This window comes from Mustelus asterias, chromosome 19 (assembly GCF_964213995.1).
Source record: "Mustelus asterias chromosome 19, sMusAst1.hap1.1, whole genome shotgun sequence".
NCBI lineage: Eukaryota > Metazoa > Chordata > Chondrichthyes > Carcharhiniformes > Triakidae > Mustelus > Mustelus asterias.
In genome coordinates, this window is record NC_135819.1 from 13,039,302 (window position 1) to 13,058,163 (window position 18,862).

The 18,862-nt window shown below is 47.7% G+C and overlaps 1 protein-coding gene across 2 annotated transcripts in view; it reads left to right on the top strand.

Moving 5' to 3' along the window:
- Positions 1 to 18,862, top strand: part of rab3da (RAB3D, member RAS oncogene family, a) — a 58,306-nt gene that overhangs the window by 29,574 nt on the left and 9,870 nt on the right. For both annotated transcript variants that reach the window (XM_078235086.1, XM_078235087.1), the window contains one exon: positions 4,259 to 4,486. In XM_078235086.1, the coding sequence (XP_078091212.1) occupies positions 4,259 to 4,486 (228 nt within the window). Of the gene's footprint in view, positions 1 to 4,258; positions 4,487 to 18,862 lie in introns of those variants that run through there.

Below are 18,862 nucleotides of genomic sequence, written 5' to 3' on the forward strand. Positions count from 1 at the left end.
TGCAGAGGTCTGCATTGACCACAATCCCACCCAGGCCCTATTCCCGTAACCCTGCGCAAAAGACTCCGATTATCCATGACTCTCATCATTTTGTGAACTTTTATCGGCTCGCCCCTCAGTCTCCGACGCTCAAGTGAAAACAAACTAATATCTCCTCATAGCTAATGCCCTCCAAGCCAGGTAACGTCCTGGAAAACCTTTTCTGTACCCTCTCCAAAGCCTCTACATCCTTCTGGTAGTGTGGCGACCAGAACTGTACGCAATATTCCAAATGTGGCCAAACTAAAGTCCTATACAGCTGCAACATGACTTGCCAATCTTTATACTCTATGCCCCCGATCGATGAAGGCAAACATGTCATACGCCTTCTTGACCACCTTACCAACTTGTGTTGCCACTTTCAGGGACCTGTACACCCAGATCCCTCTGTATGTTAAGTTGGTGTATGTGTTGTAGATTCTCTGTAATCGTCTAAAGGTTGTGCATCGCAAAGACAAAACGATTCCCAACCCGTCCCTGACCTAATATTTGATCTTGGAGGTTCATACTTGCTGGATTAGGTAATACCTATGGATTTCTTTGTGCTCCGCCTGGGAGTGTCAGCACTGGGTGCAGTGTGTGACTGAAGCAATGGGGAGGTGTTCAGTTTCTCTGCTCACAGTCTGAACACTGAAAAGTTAACACAGTGAAATTACTGAGACTGGAAGCCAGCAGGGGGATTTTTAGTGTTCGCTCGTGTGTGTGTATGGCTTCAGTAATTCCACAACCTCAACCAGAAAGATTTCTCTGGTCTAGAGCTGCAGTAAATCGAGAAAGCAGATGGCATGAACCACACAGGGTGGGCACAGTGGTTAGCTCTGCTGCCTCACAGCGCCGGGGACCCGGGTTTGATTCCTGGCTTTACTGTCTGTGTGGAGTCTGCACATTCTCCCCGTGTCTGCGTGGGTTTCCTCCCACAGTCCGAAAGACATGCTGGTTAGGTTACGTGTGGTGAACCATTGTTGGTTACCACCAGGAGTGCTGAGCCATGGTTGGCCAGCACTATGGGTTTGTAGATATGTTACTGTTGATGTTAGGGTTGGGCTGTTCTACCTGTTAATATTGTCCTATGGTACACTCCAGTTGGCTCCGCCTTCCTGGAGATGTATAAAGGCCACTGCTCTGTCTGGTGACCCTTTAGTCTGGGATTGTATATTGTATATAGTAGCTCCGTTATTGTTGGTAATAAAAGCCTTTATTTCCCGGGTACAATTGAGCCTCCCGTGTGATTTATCGCGCATCACATTGGTTGTGCTAAATTCTCCCTCAGTGTACCCGAACAGGCGCCGGAGTGTGGCGACTAGGGGATTTTCACAGTGACTTCATTGCAGTGTTAATGTAAGCCTACTTGTGACACTAATAAATAAACTTTAATTCACGAAGAGTACCTGCTATTTTCCCATTATAAAACATTTAAAACTGGATCCTCGCCAGCTGGGTTCCTGCGGTTATTCTCCTGCAGTCCGATGCAGGAAGAATCCTTGCTCCAAAGCTGGTCTGTGTGGAGGTACGGTGGCACGGTGGTTAGCGCTGCTGCCTCACAGCACCAGGGACCCAGGTTTGATTCCCGGCTTGGGTCACTGTCTGTGTGGAGTTCGCATCTTCTCCCCGTGTCTGTGTGGGTTTCCTCCGGGTGCTCCGGTTTCTTCCCACAGTCCAGAGATGTGCGGGTTACGTGGGTTGGTCATGCTAAATTGCTCCTTAGTGTTGGGGGGACTAGCACGGGTAAATGCATGGGGTTATGGGGATTGGGCTTGGTTGGGACTGTGGTCGGTGCAGACTCGATGGGCCAAACATGGCCTCCATCTGCACTGTATGATTCTATGAACCTGATCTTGGTTGCAATAGGGGCACCATGTTTGGCCTTGGTGCTCCTGAAGAGAAAAGAACTTGCATTTCTATAGCACCTTTCAAGACATCCCAAATCCCAGCCAGTGAAATGCTTTTGAAGTGTACTTGGTTACAGCTGAAGAAACCTTTGTTGTCCTGTGTAGGTTAACTATAAGTCTTGGATACAAGCTATTGGCCGTCTCCGTGCTGGCCAGTACACACGTCTCTGTCCAACGCTAGACTGTCCCTGGGTGCGGGTCATGTGCTCTCTTGCATCATGGTGTGGGGGCGATACTGTACTCAGATCTACATTAATCCTCTGTGTGAAGACTACAGACATGTAGGGAGCATGGCGGATAATCTTGGTGCACAGAAAGCTCCCATGAGAGGCATTGTGGAAATGAGCAGGAGATCTGTTTCAGTGCTGTCGGTGGAGGTATAAATGTTGATCATGACCCCAGCGAGAACTCCTTCACTCTTCTGTTTGGTGTCCTTATCTGAGGAAGGATGCCCTTGTGATAGAGGGAGTACAGCGAAGTACAGGCTGATTCCTGGATGGTACGTCTGTCATATGAGGAGAGACTAAGTCGGTTAGGATTGTATTCACTGGAGTTTAGAAGAGGGGATCTCATAGAGACTTATAAAATTCTAACAGGGTTAGACAGGGTAGATTCTCTTCAGAAAGAATGTTCCCCAATGGTGGGGGAGTCCAGGACTAGGGATCATAGTTTGAGGAGCACCCGGAGGAAACCCATGCAGACACAAGGAGAACGCGCACACAGACAGTGACCCAAGCCGGGAATCGAACCCGGGTCCCTGGCGCTGTGAGGCAGCAGTGCTAACCATTGTGCTACCCTCCTCCTGCTTCTATTTTCTTTCTTTCTGTGGCTCAATTGGATAAATCACGCCAGTTGTCAATGTTTTCCTGTCCCACAAACAAATAGAAGAAAATGCCATATCTCTGAAAGCACCCAGTGATTTTTTTTTTTGTTTTGGAAATGCCCAGGAGATTAGTCTTTAATTCCTGGAGACTCCAGGGCGCTCCTGAAGAATGGTGATCCTGATGGGACCCGAGGCTCGGTAAACTCCATTGGATTCTCAAGTAGAACCAGATAGGACTGACGTTCGATAGATACTTCATTTGATTTTGATTTAATTTATTATTGTCACATGTATTAGAATACAGTGAAAAGTATTGTTTCTTGCACGCTATACAGACAAAGCATACTGTTCATAGAGTACATAGGGGAGAAGGAAAGGAAAGGCTGCAGAGTGTAGTGTTACAGTCTTTGATTTGATTTATTATTGTCACATGTATTGGGATACAGTGAAAAGTATTGTTTCTTGCGCGCTATACAGACAAAGCATACCGTTCATAGAGAAGGAAAAGAGAGGGTGCAGAATGTAGTGTTACAGTCATAGCTAGGGTGTAGAGAAAGATCAACTTAATGCGAGGTAGGTCCATTCAAAAGTCTGATGGCAGCAGGGAAGAAGCTGTTCTTGAGTCGGTTGGTACGTGACCTCAGACTTTTGTATCTTTTTCCCGACGGAAGAAGGTGGAAGAGAGAATGTCCGGGGTGCATGGGGTCCTTGATTATGCTGGCTGCTTTTCCGAGGCGGCGGGAAATGTAGACAGAATCAATGGATGGGAGGCTGGTTTGAGTGATGGATTGGGCTACGTTCATGACTCTTTGTAGTTTCTTGCGGTCTTGGGCAGAGCAGGAGCCATACCAAGCTGTGATACCTGTGAAAGGATGCTTCTATATAATTGATGAAATTGCGATATGTAATGTTACAATTTCAGTGTGAAACCTTCTCTAGATTTAAGAGTGTAGAATATATTTTATTGTTTTTTAAATTTATTTATTAATACAAGCAGGCTTTCATTAACACTGCAATGAAACCACTGTGGAAATCCCCTAGTCGCCACACTCCGGCGCCTGTTCAGGTATACTGAGGGGGAATTTAGCACGGCCAATGCATCCTAACCAAGCCGGCGACGTCCATGTCCCACAAATGAACAAAAAAAGGGTTGGAAAAATAAAAGGTTAAAGCCCCACTCCTTGAGGCTTGAACACAAAACTCAGACTGACACACCCAGTGCAGTACAGAGGGAGTGCTGCACTGTCGGGGGGTAGGAGGGGGGACATCTGTGGGAGGAAACCAGAGCACCCGGAGAAAACTCTCACACACACACGGGGAGAACGTGCAAACTCCACACAGACAGTCACCCAAACCGGGAATCGAACCCGGGTCCCTGGCGCTGTGAGGCAGCAATGCTAACCCACTGTGCTACCCGAATAAGCCCTACTTGAAGGGAAAGGTGGCTAGGCTCATCACTGACGCTAATAATAAAAAACACTCTCTCTCTTATCTCTGTCCCCGACAGATGGCCTCAGCGAATGAGTCCAAGCAAGTGCAGAAAGATGCTGCCGACCAGAACTTTGACTACATGTTCAAGTTGCTGATTATTGGTAACAGCAGCGTTGGCAAGACCTCCTTTCTGTTTCGATACGCCGATGACTCCTTCACATCTGCCTTTGTCAGCACAGTGGGTATTGACTTCAAAGTGAAAACCGTCTACAGGAATGAGAAACGGGTGAAGCTACAGATATGGGTATGTGTTCCAGAAATGTATTCCCTTCAGAGTTTAAATCCTTCGTGTCCTGTTCTTTTATTTTCTTTCAGATTTTTATCAGACATTTTGTGAACTCCTGTGGGGAAGCTTTACATTCACCCCTGAGGTCTGATGGAACTTGAGTCTAATGTCTTATGTGAAAGATGTCCCCCCCCCCTTCCAACAGTGCAGCACCCCCTCTGTACTGTACTGGGTGTGTCAGCCTGGGTTTTGTGCTCGAGCCTCAAGGAGTGGGGCTTTAACCCTTGATTTTTCCAACCTTTTGTTTTATTCATTCCTGGGACATGGGCGTCGCTGGCTGGTCAGCATTTATTGCCCATCCCTAGTTGCCCTTGGAGGGCAGTTGAGAGTCAACCACATTGCTGTGGCTCTGGAGTCACATGTAGACCAGACCCGATAAGGACGGCAGATTTCTTTCCCTAAAGGACATTAGTGAACTAGATGGCTTTTTCTGACAATGGTTTCATGGTCATCAGTAGATTCTTAATTCCAGATATTTTTTTATTGAATTCAAATTCCACCATCTGCCGTATCGGGATTCGAACCCGGGTCCCCAAAGCATGTTCTGGATTAATAGTCCAGCGATAATACCACTAGGCCATCGCCTCCCCTTAACTTGGGGTTCATTGTGTAGTTATTACGTTACTGGATTGGTAATCCAGAGTTCATGATCCAGAGACACGAGTTCAAATCCCACCCCAGAAACTGGGGACTTTAAATTCAATTAATTAAATAAATTTGTTTTAAATACTTGCATCCTGGAAACTACCGAAATACCGTTAAAATTCCATCTGGTTCACTCATGTTAGGGTCAGAACTCTGCTGCCTTTACCCAGTCTGGCCTACATGTGATTGGGTGGTACAGTGGTTAGCACTGCTGCCTCACAGCACCAGGGACCCGGGTTTGATTCCGGCCTCGGGTCACTGTCTGTGTGGAGTTTGCACATTCTCCCCATGTCTGCGTGGGTTTCCTCCAGGTGCTCCGGTTTCCTCCCATAGTCCAAAGATGTGTAGGATAAGTGGATTGGTCATGCTAAATTGCCCCTTAGTGTCCAAAGATGTGTAGGTTAGGTGGATTGGCCATGCTAAATTGCCCCTTAGTGTCCAAAGATGTCTAGGTTAGGTGGATTGGCCATGCTAAGTTGCCCCCTTAGTGTCCCAAAATCTGCAGGTTAGGGAGATTAGTGGGGTTACAGGGATAGGGCCTGATTGGGATGCTCTGTTGGAGAGTCAGTGTGGACTCAATGGGCGGAATGGCCTCTTCTGCACTGTAAGGATTCGATGATTCTCAAATGGGGTATGTTTACCTAGAGGTGCTCAAAAAATTCGGTGAAGCCTTGCGACTATGATTGATTTTGAAATAAGTTCCGAGTTTGACGGTTGACTACGCTTGGGGAATAACGCAGGGAGCTATTTGACTACAACGTTAGACTGTTCCCTCGTCTGGCTGCCCTGTTGGTATCGTTTTGCTTCCTGAGTTTTGAGCTGTCATGTTTAGTGGTTGCTATGACCCCGCAGTTTGCAGGAGTTTAGTCGCGGCAATGTGATTGCTGTAGGCAGTATTGCTGAGGCAGGAATCCAGGAAGTCAGCGACAGAATGTGCGGAGGCCCCTTCAATCCGCCCAAAAAGTAAACCTGTAATTGTCCTTGTCGCTGATGGGCGGGTGTGCGAAATCCAGGGCTGACTCACTCACTAAACACTCTCGAGTGTGTGCGGGGAAGGGTGCAGGAGGGGGGAGGGTAGGCTGTATCCTGCATGCGACCGGATAGGACCCAGTTCCCTCAGTAAGAATCACGCAGCTCCATCAAGGGGCAGACGGGATTAGGTTTTACAGGAGACTGCTCTGTTTTTTCCTGCTTTGTGGCCCTCCTGCTCACTAACTCTGCCAGTGAGGCATTTTCTTTGGCTCTGAGCCCAGTGGCTTGGCAAGATCTAGCTGGTTCGTCAATAACCAGCGCTAATGCAGCAAGAGGACAAGATAAAATATCTCTTAAACCTGTTGGGTTTTTTTTGGTACCTCTCGGTATTTTATTTCTAATCGGAAAAGCCAAACCCACGACCACTTCCATCTAGAAGGACAAGGGCAGCAGGCCCCGGACATTCTCTCTTCCACCTTCTTCCTTCGGGAAAAAGATACAAAAGTCTGAGGTCACCTACCAACCGACTCAAGAACAGCTTCTTCCCTGCTGCCGTCAGACTTTTGAATGGACCTACCTCGCATTAAACTGATCTTTCTCTACACCCTAGCTATGACTGTAACACTACATTCTGCACTCTCTCCTTTCCTTCTCTATGAACGGTATGCTTTGTCTGTATAGCGCGCAAGAAACAATAATACATGTGGCAATAATAAATCAAATCCAAATCAAATCAAGTTCTCCTCCAAGCCACTCACCATCCTGACTTGGAAATATATCGGCCGTTCCTTCGCAGTCGCTGGGTCAAAATCCTGGAATTCCCTCCCTAACGGCATTGTGGGTCAACCCACAGCACGTGGACTGCAGCGATTCAAGATGGCAGTGGCACAGTGGGTTGGCACTGCTGCCTCACAGCGCCAGGGATCCGGGTTCAATTCCAGCATCGGGTCACTGTCTGCGTGCAGTTTGCACATTCTCCCCATGTCTGCGTGGGTTTCCTCCGGATGCTCTGGTTTCCTCCCACAGTTCAAAGATGTGCGGGTTAGGTTGATTGGCCGTGCTAAATTGCCCCTTGGTGTCAGGGGGATTAGGAGAGTAAATATATGGGGTTACGGGGATAGGACCTGGGTGGGATTGTGGTCGGTGCGGACTCGATGGGCCAAATGGCCGCCTCCTGCAGTGTAGGATTCTACGAATCTGAGATATCTCTTAAACCTGTTGATTTTTTTTGGGTACCTTCCGGTACTTTATTTCTAATCAAAAAAAGCCAAACCCACGACCATCTAGAAGGACAAGGGCAGCAGATACATGGGAACACCACCAACTGCAAGTTCCCCTCCAAGCCACTCACCATCCTGACTTGGAAATATATCGGCTGTTCCTTCGCAGTCGCTGGGTCAAAATCCTGGAATTCCCTCCCTAACGGCATTGTGGGTCAACCCACAGAATATGGACTGCAGCGATTCAAGATGGCAGCTCACCACCACCTTCTCAAGGGGCAACTAGGGATGGGCAATAAATGCTGCCTTAGCCAGAGACACCCATGTGCCACAAATGAATAAAAAATCTAATTCAAATTAAGTCCAAACGTGTGCCGTGTCCACCGCGCCCCCCCCCCCCCCCCCCCATGAGGGACAAACCAGATCCAAGCTGACAATCTTGGGTTTGATCAAACGGTGGCGCAGTGGTTAGCACTGTTGCCTCACAGCATCAGGGACCCGGGTTCAATTCCCGGCTCGGGTCACTGTTTGTGCGGAGTCCGCACATTCTCCTCGTGTCTGCGTCGGTTTCCTCCCACAGCCCAAATATGTGTGGGTTAGGTGGATTAGCCATGCTAAAATTTGCCCCTTAATGTCAGGGGGATTAGCTAGGGTAAATATGCGGGTTTACGGGAATAGGGCCTGGGTGGGATTGTGGCCGGGGCAGACTTGATGGACCGAATGGCCTACTTTTGCACTGGAGGGATTATATGTTTGTATGAAGGCAGCTCACCACCACCTCCTCAAGGGGCAACTAGGGATGGGCAATAAATGCTGGCCAACCAGCGATGCCCGAGTCCCACGAATGAATCAAAAAAAAAATTCAAATTAACTCCAATCATGGTCCCCACCTGAGGGACAAACCAGATCCAAGCTGACTAGATGAGACGTTTCATCCCATCTTGGGCTCGATCTACCGAGATCCAAGCTGACAGGATGAGGCATCGCATCCCCTTCTGGGCTTGAACTAACGCTTCATCTTTGTCAAGAGGCTGAAATGGCTTTGGAAAAATTGCGTCAGGTAAAGGCTCAGTTTAACCTTACTTGCTATCCTTATCCTTTACTCTACCCTAGCTTAGGGGGAATTGTGATTCATCATATGCCATGTAGACCCAGAGAGCTGAGGCCTGTATACTGCAGTGTTCAGCTGTCGCCTCTGCAGTGATCCATAGAACCATAGAAAATTACAGCTCAGAAACAGGCCTTTTGGCCCTTCTTGTCTGTGCCGAACCATTTTTTGCCTAGTCCCACTGACCTGCACTTGGACCATATCCCTCCACACCCCTCTCATCCATGAACCCGTCCAAGTTTTTCTTAAATGTTAAAAGTGACCCCGCATTTACCACTTTATCCGGCAGCTCATTCCACACTCCCACCACTCTCTGCGTGAAGAAGCCCCCCCTAATATTCCCTTTAAACTTTTCTCCTTTCACCCTTAACCCATGCCCTCTGGCTTTTTTCTCCCCTAGCATCAGCAGAAAAAGCCCGCTTGCATTCACTCTATCTATACCCATCAAAATCTTATACACCTCTATCAAATCTCCCCTCAATCTTCTACGCTCCAGAGAATAAAGTCCTAACCTATTCAATCTCTCTCTGTAACTCAGCTTCACAAGTCCCGGCAACATCCTTGTGAACCTTCTCTGCACTCTTTCAACCTTATTTACATCCTTCCTGTAACTAGGTGATCAAAACTGTACACAATACTCCAAATCCCTACTCAGTGTCAACCCAGTCAACACTGTAGCCTCTTTAGAATTGCAGAATATCTCTGTTCAAATAAATGATGGGCGGCACGGTAGCACAGTGGTTGTGGGCGGCACAGTGGCACAGTGGTTAGCACTGCTGCTTCACAGCTCCAGGGACCTGGGTTCGATTTCCGGCTTGGGTCACTGTCTGTGTGGAGTTTGCACATTCTCCTCATGTCTGCGTGGGTTTCCTCCGGGTGCTCCGGTTTCCTCCCACAGTCCAAAGATGTGCGGGTTAGGTTGATTGGCCATGCAAAAATTGCCCCTTAGTGTCCTGGGATGCGTAGATTAGGGGGATTAGAGGGTAAATATGTAGAGATATGGGGTAGGGCCTGGATGGGATTGTGGCCGGTGCAGACTCAATGGGCCAAATGGCCTCTTTCTGCACTGTAGGGTTTCTATGTTTCTAAATGATGTTGTAACCCTGTGTGCATTTTTCAACTACCTATTTTCAGAGAGATTAATTGTTCTCCAGATGTTGGAACAAAGATGTGCAGGTTAGGTGGATTGGCCATGTTAAGTTGTGTCCCTAGATATATACATTGGGGGAATTAGAAGGCTAAATATGAGAGATCATGGCTTAGGCCCGAGTATGAGTCGGTGCAGACTCGATGGGCCAAATGGCCTCCTCCTGCACTGTGGGGATTCTATGGAAACCACAATCATCAGTCGCTGAAAGTAAGCGCGCAGGTACAGCAGGCAGCAAAGAAGGCAAATGGTGTGTTGGCCTTCAAAGTGAGAGGATTTGAGTATAGGAATAGCGATGCTTTGCTGCAATTGTACAGGGCGTTGGTGAGGCCACATCTGGAATATTGCGTGCAGTTTGGTAGAACAGACTCAAAGGGCCGAATGGCCTACTCCCGCTTCCAGTTTCTGTTGCTTCTATCTCTTAAAGGGAGCACAGTCGAAATCAGAACTCCCGGTGACGCGCTTTACATTCACTCAATGCTTTCAATGCTCCTGTCAGTTGTGTTTGTGCTTTGACAGTTAAAGTAATTTGGGGACCAGGAGAATATTTTGGTCTCTGCACAGTTTAATCTGGATAATAAAAGCAATGGGAAGCAGGTTTAATTTAAGAACTTCAAAAATACCGAACCCATCGCCATGCAATGTATTCTCAATCAATGAGAGGGAGCTGGTGACACTCTCAATTGTCCTATTTTTAATTATTGATAAGATCAGTTTTGAGTCACTGCACATCAGTGGTGAGTAGCTGTCACCACTCATTCACCTCCATAGCCAATTTTTATTGATCGATTTCCTGAAATGAAAAAAGATAACACAAAAGGGAATGGGGAAAAGGTAATGCCTGCGGATCAGAGATCTGAATGTTCTCCCCGACATTCAACTCAATAGGGGCGGCAGGGTGATGCACCGCTGTCTCACAGCCTCAGGGACCCGCGTTCGATTCCAGCCTCGGATCACTGTCTGAGCGGAGTCTGCACCTTCTCCCCGTGTCCGCGTGGGTTTCCTCCGGGTGCTCCGGTTTCCTCCCGCAGTCCAAAGATGTGTGGGTTAGGTTGAACTGGCCAGGCTAAATTAACCCTTAGTGTCAGGGGGATTAGCAGGGTAAATGCGTGGGGTTACGGGAATAGGGCCTGGGTGGGATTGTGGTTGGTGCAGGCTCGATGGGCCAAATGGCCTCCTTCTGCATTGTATGATTCTATGAAGCCATTCTTAATCCCTCTTACCAAGCCACCAGCTCTTGTTTGTCTTCAAACACACAGTTGGAGTGGAGCCAATTCTGGCTCTGTCGTTACCCGGTGAAGGAGGGGATATCGGGTTTAATAATTTCTTGCTGTTGAGGGAGCAGCTTCCAATCTTCATTTGGAGACGCTGGTGAATAGGCCATAGCTGAAGCTTAAAGTTTATTTATTAGTGTCACAAGTAAGGCTTACATTAACACTGCAATGAAGTTACTGTGAAAATCCCCCTAGTCGCCACACTCTGGCGCCTGTTCGGGTACATTAAGGGAGAATTTAGCACGGCCAATGCACCCTAACCAGCACGTCTTTCGGACTGTGGGAGAAACCCGGAGGAAACCCCCACAGACACGGGGAGAACGTGCAGATTCCGCACAGACAGTGACCCAAGCCGGGAATCGAACCCGGGTCCCTGGCGCTGTGAGGCAGCAGTGCTAACCACTGTGCCACCGTGCCGCCCACATGAAGTTCGGACGAATGAGGGGGGAATCTCAGAGACTTGTAAAATTCTGACAGGACTAGACAGGGTAGGTGCAGGGAGGATATTCCCGATGGTTGGGGGGGGGGTGTCCAGAACCAGGGGTCACAGTCTGAGGATTCGGGGTTGACCATTGAGGATGAGGAGACATTTCTTCACCCAAAGAGTGGTGAGCCTGTGGAATTCATTACCACAGGAAGTAGTTGATGCCAAAACATTGAATGTATTCAAGAGGCGGCTGCACTTGGGGCGAACGGGATCAAAGGTTATGGAGGGAAAGCAGGATGAGGCTCTTGAGTTGGACGATCAGCCATGATCGTGATGAATGCCGAAGCAGGCTCGAAGGGCCTCCTCCTGCTCCTATTTTTCTATGAATGGGTAGGATTGACTTTAGCATCTCACACTTAACTGCACAAATAAAGAGCTATTATGTAAACTCTGTTGTGTTATGGGATGTTATGAAGCCATTTAACAAGCGCTAGCTTTCTCCTCTGGTATGCACATTTGAAAGGGCACCTAAGCTTTATGTTGTAGTAACCCACAGTATGAGGTTTGCAAACATGACTGGCTTTGATACTTTAAGTATGACCTTATCAGTAATTAAGAGTATTTTAACCAACAACGCCTCAATGTCAAACTAACTCGTCCTGCACACAGGATTAAGATTGTAGATATTCTTGGAGGTTTCATTACATTACCAAGAGCCCTGCCCACTCCCCCACCACCCCACCCCTGCACCACCCTGGCCACTCCTCCTTTTATTGGCTGTCGAACCAGCCAATCCAAAGAGGATACTCTTCATTATCTGATTGGATGATTCAACACCGTCAGTCAAACAGCCTCGTCCAGTATTTTTGTAATTAGTGAGGATAAAACGATCGCAGATTGTTTAAAAATTATCTTTTTTTTTTGTTTCAATCCCCCAGTAGTTTATCTCCTGGATTTTATCCCAGCGGTGTTCTGGGTTTTCGTTCTTGGAGGCGCCCAGGCAATTCTGGGGAGGGTTTTTTTTATTCATTCATGGGACATGGGCGTCGCTGGCTGGGCCAGCATTTATTGCCCACCCCCAGTTGCCCGAGGGCAGTTGAGAATCAACCACATTGCTGTGGCTCTGGAGTCACATGTAGGCCAGACCGGGTAAGGGCGGCAGATTTCCTTCCCTAAAGGAACCAGATCCATTGACTCTGTCTACACTTCCTGCTGCCTCGGCAAAGCAGCCATCAAGGACCCCGCACACCCCGGACATTCTCTCTTCCACCTTCTTCCTTCGAGAAAAAGATGCAAAAGTCTGAGGTCACGTACCAACCGACTCAAGAACAGCTTCTTCCCTGCTGCCATCAGACTTTTGAATGGACTTACCTTGCATTAAGTTGATTTTTCTCTACACCCTAGCTATGACTGTAACACTACATCCTGCACCCTCTCCTTTCCTTCTCTATGAACCGTATGCTTTGGCTGTATAGCACGCAACAAACAATACTTTTCACTATGTTAATACATGTGACAATAATAAATCAAATCAAATCAAAAGATGTTTTTTTCCGACAATCGACAATGCTTTCACGGTCATCATTAGACTTTTAAATTCAGATTTTAAAAAAAATTGAATCCAGATTCCGCCATCTGTCACGGCAGGGATTCGAACCCGGGTCCCCAGAGCATTTGCTGAGTTTCTGGATTAATAGACTGGCAACAATATCACTAGGCCATCGCCTTCCCAGTGGCACTTCCGAGTGTGTCCATCAACAGCATGGATTGTTTGAGTTGAAAGCCTGACTTACTAGGCCCGATTATAAGGCCAGTGACTTGGTGGGTCCTTTATCTGACTCAGCCCCTTCCTATCCGCCAGATTAGGTTTAAAATTGGGGTCCAAGGTTGTGTTTCTTATCTCAAGAAGGATATGTTTGTGTTTGAAGGAGCCCAAGAAATTAATCAGGAATGTGCCAGGAATGTATGGATGAAGACTTGATCAACTTTGGTTGTAGTCCGTGTTGATTCGGAGGATAATGACATTTGAGGTGTTTTAAAATAATGATGGTGTATTGACCAAGGGCCCGATGAATTAATTTTCCATCTGATCAGAGAAGGTAGAAAATATAAAGCAAGAAAAATATCTTCACGGGAACAGGTTTGAAAACCTGAATGGCCCCCTCCTCTTCCTAATCAGAGAATCATCATAGAATCACTACAGTGCAGAAGGAGGCCATTTGGCCCATCAAGTCTGCACCGACTCTCAGACAGAGCATCTTGCCCAGACCTTATCCCTGTAAACCCACATATTTACCCCATTAATTCCCCTAACCTATACATCTTTGGACACTAAGGGACAATTTAGCATGGCCAATCCACTTAACCTGCACATCTTTGGACACTAAGGGACAATTTAGCATGGCCAATCCACCTAACCTGCACAGCTTTGGACACAAAGGGACAATTTTGCACAGCCAGTCCACCTAACCCGCACATCTTTGGACTGTGGGAGGAAACCGGAGCACCCGGAGGAAACCCACGCAGACATGAGGAGGAAGTGCAAACTCCACACAGACAGTGACCCAAGCCGGGAATCGAACCCGGGGTCCCTGGAGCTGTGAGGCAGCAGTGCCAACCACCGTGTCACCCATTACGACACCTGTTCGGGTACACTGAGGGAGAATTTAGCTTGGCCAATGCACTTAACCAGCAGAAGGAGGCCGTTCGGCCCATCGGGTTTGCACCGACTCTCCGATAGACCATCTTGCCCAGGCTTTATCCCCGTAACCTCACATGTTTACCCCAATAATTCCCCTAACCAATACATCTTGGGACACTAAGGGAGAATTTTGCATGGCCAATCCACCTAACCAGGTGTCTTTTGAAGCATGAGGTAAACTGGCAGTATTGTTGATTGTGGTTTCGATTGCGAAGGGAATGGTTTCCTTTCCTCGGGCATCTGCCAAACTGGCTCTGAATGGAGCCAAACCGGTTCTGTCACTCGGCAATGCTTTGAATTAGGGAAATACGTTCTCTATAAGACCTGAACCAGGCAGCTAAAAGCAGATGAGCCTTGAACACAGGAAGACCTCGAGCAAGGCTCTGTAACCTGTGGCTCAGGCACACATTGGACTCTCCTAACATTGTGTTTGTTGCAATTGGGTCACATTGCTGCAGAAAAAGCCTGAAAAAGATTAAGTCAAGATACATTGAGAGTCGCAAATTTTCTTTAGAAAGCTAATCATTTTGCTGCACCTTGCATCTTTATAGAAACCCTACAGTGCAGAAGGAGGCCATTCAGCCCATCTAAGGGGCAATTTAGCATGGCCAATGCAACTAACATGGTGGATTGGCCATGCTAAATTGCCCCTCAGTGTCCAAAGATGTGCAGGTTAGGTGAATTGGCTATGCTAAATTGCCCATTAGTGTCCAAGGATGTGCAGGTTAGGTGCATGGGCTTAGAGTGGGGGAGAGGGCCTGAGTAAGATGCCCTTTCAGAGACGGTGCAGACTCGATGGGCCAAATAGCCTCTTCTGCACATTAGGGATTCTATGAAAAAAATGTATTGGCATGTATTGAATTTATCACAAATGCACACTCTGCATTCTTTACTAGAGATACATGGCAATTTACCAAATATTTGGTTTAAAAATGCTAAATGTTCTGTCTTGTCACTCCCAGTGGTTTTATTTTTAGGCAAATTGTTTTGGAAAGGTTTTTGGATTTGAAAACAAATGTTGCTGGTCCCTGGCTTAGACCTTAATAGTTCTTTTTGGAGGATCGAGCACGCCCCAATACAACGTTCCCTGTGTAAAACAAATGGAATTCACACTCTTGTGGAAACAGAGGATCCGATGGAACAACTGGACGAACAGACGGTGTGCCAGTCATTCTGGGGCCAGTGCAGACAGAACCCTGCACGTTCACTGCTCTGGTTTAGTTCCGACAGGTTTGGACGTTATTAGGACTAATGAGGAAAATGACCAAACTCTGTCTCATATGAAAATGAATAGACAATGATGAGGAATATGCCTCCTGATTTGTGCCTTGTAGATGGGTGGCAGGCTTTGGGGAGTCAGGAAGTGAGTTGCTCACCGCAGTATTCCTAGCCTCTGACTTCCTTTCGCAGCACAGTATTTATGAGTCATCCAGTTTGGTGTCTGGTCAATGGTAAGCCCCAGGATGTGAGGGATTCAGCAATGGTTAAAGTTGGGCTGCCACTTTTCATTCCGTAAGAAGTCTCACAACACCAGGTTAAAGTCCAACAGGTTTATTTGGTAGCACAAGCCACTAGCTTTCGGAGCGCTGCTCCTTCGTCAGGTGAGTGCAGCGCTCCGAAAGCCTAGTGGCTCGTGCTACGGGCGGCACTGTAGCACAGTGGTTAACAGTGCTGCTTCACAGCTCCAGGGACCTGGGTTCGAATCCCGGCTCGGGTCGCTGTCTGTGTGGAGTTTGCACATTCTCCCTGTGTCTGCGTGGGTTTCCTCCGGGTGCTCCGGTTTCCTCCCACAGTCCAAAGATGTGCGGGCTAGGTTGATTGGCCATTCTAAATTGCCCCTTAGTGTCCCGGGATGCATAGGTTAGAGGGGTTAGTGGGTAAATATGTCGGGATATGTGGATAGGGCCTGGGTGGGATTGTGGTTGGTGCAGACTCGATGGGCCGAATGGCCTCTTTCTGCACTGTAGGATTCTATGATAACCCTGTTGAACTTTAACCTGGTGTGTTGTGAGACATCTTACTGTGTTTACCCCAGTCCAACGGCGGCATCTCCACATCATGACTTTTCATTCCAACAGTGACTCTGTAAACTGAGAAAAGTATTTCATTCTCTGTAAAGCGCTTGGGGCTACTGTGAAATTGGAAAAAGCACTTGACAAAATTCAATGGGATTGGTCAAACAAAATGTTCGCTGTGTGATTGGTTAACACTTCTGTCGAACCATTTACCTGGCAGATAGAGCCTCTAACTCTGGAACTGAACATGCGCACAGTTCCATCACACAGGTAGAGATTTTTCTGTTGTTATGGTTGCTGGATTATTGACGAGTAAAGTAAAAGTAAAGTTTATTTATTAGTCACAAATAGACTTAAATTAACACTGCAATGACGTTACTGTGAAAATCCCCTTGTTGCTACACTCCAGCGCCTGTTCGGGTACACTGAGGGAGAATTTAGCATGGCCAATGCGCCTAACCAGCTTGACTTTCGGACTGTGGGAGGAAACTAGACCGCCCGGAGGAAACCCACGCAGACATGGGGAGAATGTGCAGACTCCGCACAAACAGTGACCCAAGCCATAAAACATAGGAGCAGAATTAGGCCACTCGGCCCATCGAGTCTGCCCCGCCATTCAATCATGGCTGATATTTTTCTCATCCCCATTCTCCTGCCTTTTCCCCATAACCCCTGATCCCCTTATTAATCAAGAACCTATCTATCTCTGTCTTAAAGAAACTCAATGACCTGGTCTTCATCCTTCTGCGGCAAAGAGTTCCACAGATTCACCACTCTCTGGATGAAGAAATTCTTCCTCATCTCTGTTTTAAAGGACCATCTCTTTAGCTTGAGGTTGGGCCCTCTGGTTCTAGTTTTTCCGACTAGCTGAAACATCCTCTCCACGTCCACTCTATCCAGGCCTCGCAGTATCCTGTAAGTTTCAATAAGATCCCCCTCATCCTTCTAAACTCCAATGAGTACAGACCCAGAGTCCTCAACCGTTCCTCATACAACAAGCTCTTCATTCCAGGGATCATTCTTCTGAACCTCCTCTGGACCCTTTCCAAGGCCGGGACATCCTTCCTTAGATATGGGGCCTAAAACTGCTCTCAATACTCCAAATGGGGTCTGACCAGAGCCTTATACTGCCTCAGAAGTACATCCCTGCTCTTGTATTCTAGCGCTCTCGACATGAATGCTAACATTGCATTTGCCTTCCTAACTGCCGACTGAACCTGCCCGTTAACCTTCAGAGAATCTTAAGCCGGGAATCGAACCCGGGTCCCTGGCGCTGAGAGGCAGCAGTGCTAACCACTGTGCCACCCTGCTGCCCCGCACTCCCTTTCCAATATGGACCATATGGAAAACAAGGGTGTCTGTAAAATGGGGAGGGGGGGGTGGTGGGTGACACGGTGGCACTACGGGATTTTCACAGTTACTTCATTGCAGTGTTAATCTAAGCCTACTTTTGACCCTAAGAAATAAACATTAATAGATTCACACGAGACGTGAGTTGAGAGATTCGAGTGGGAATACCGTCACACGACTGGCATGGCGATGTTTCCATGATGCCGCATTCACTCGCTACATCTTACTGGGTTCCAAAGAGGAAGAGTGTTGCCGCCGAGCATGGAATAGCAACCATTCCACAAAGGTCGTCATATTCTGAGAATACAGCAGATCAGGACACTTGCTGAAGCCATGCACCTCACTTCAAGAAAATGGAAAGGGCTTGTCCACACTTACCTGTTGAAGTGCCCAGTACGTTCTGTGGACTCAGGCTGGTGTACCTGCTGAGTGATATGGAACTACTGGACAGCATGGTGGCACAGTGGTTAGCGCTGCTGCCTCACAGCATCACGGACCCGGGTTCGATTCCTGGCCTCGGGTCACTGTCTGTGTGGAGTTTGCACGTTCTCCCCGTGTCTGCATGGGTTTCCTCCCACAGTCCGAAAGATGTGCTGGTTAGGGTGCATTGGCCATGCTAAATTCTCCCTCAGTGTACCCGAACAGGCGCCGGAGTGTGGCGACTAGGGGATTTTCACAGTGACTTCATTGCAGTGTTAATGTAAACCTACTTGTGACACTAATTAATAAATAAACTAAATTTTGGCCTTGCTAAATTGCCCCTTAGTGTCAGGACGATTAGCAGGGTAAATACATGGGGTTACAGGGAAAGGGTGGGATTGTTGTCGGTGCAGGCTCGATGGGCTGAATGGCCTCATTCTGCACTGTAGTGATTCTATACTGGCTATGTCTCCAGCTTTCATTCTTGTAATCCTGCCATGGTTTCACCTTTCCTATCTCTTTCTACACCTCCACCTGTACAACCCTTCAAACTCTCTGCATTCCTCCAATTCCGTGACCCGGTATCCCTGATTTCTGTCACTCCATTATTGGGAGCCATCCCTTCGTGGCTCAGGCTCTAAGATCTGTAATTCCCTCCTGAAACCTCTTCCCTACATCTTTATTCCCGTTAATTCTTTGATCACCTTTTTTAACAGCTCATTGTGTGGCTCGCTGTCTCATTTTTATTTGATAATTCTCCTGTTAAACACGCTATGTCAAGGCCAGTTATTGTTGTCAAACGAGTCTTCATAGAATCCCTACAGTGCAGAAGGAGCCCATTCAACCCATGGAACCTGCACTGACCACAATCCCATCCAGACCCTATCCCCATAACCCCATGTACTTACCCCACTAATCCCCCTGACACTAAGGGACAATTTAGCATGACCAAGCCACCTAACCTGCACATCTTTGGACTGTGAGAGGAAACCGGAGCACCCGGGGGAAACCCACGCAGACACGGGGAGAATACAGCAGTTCAGACTCCACACAGA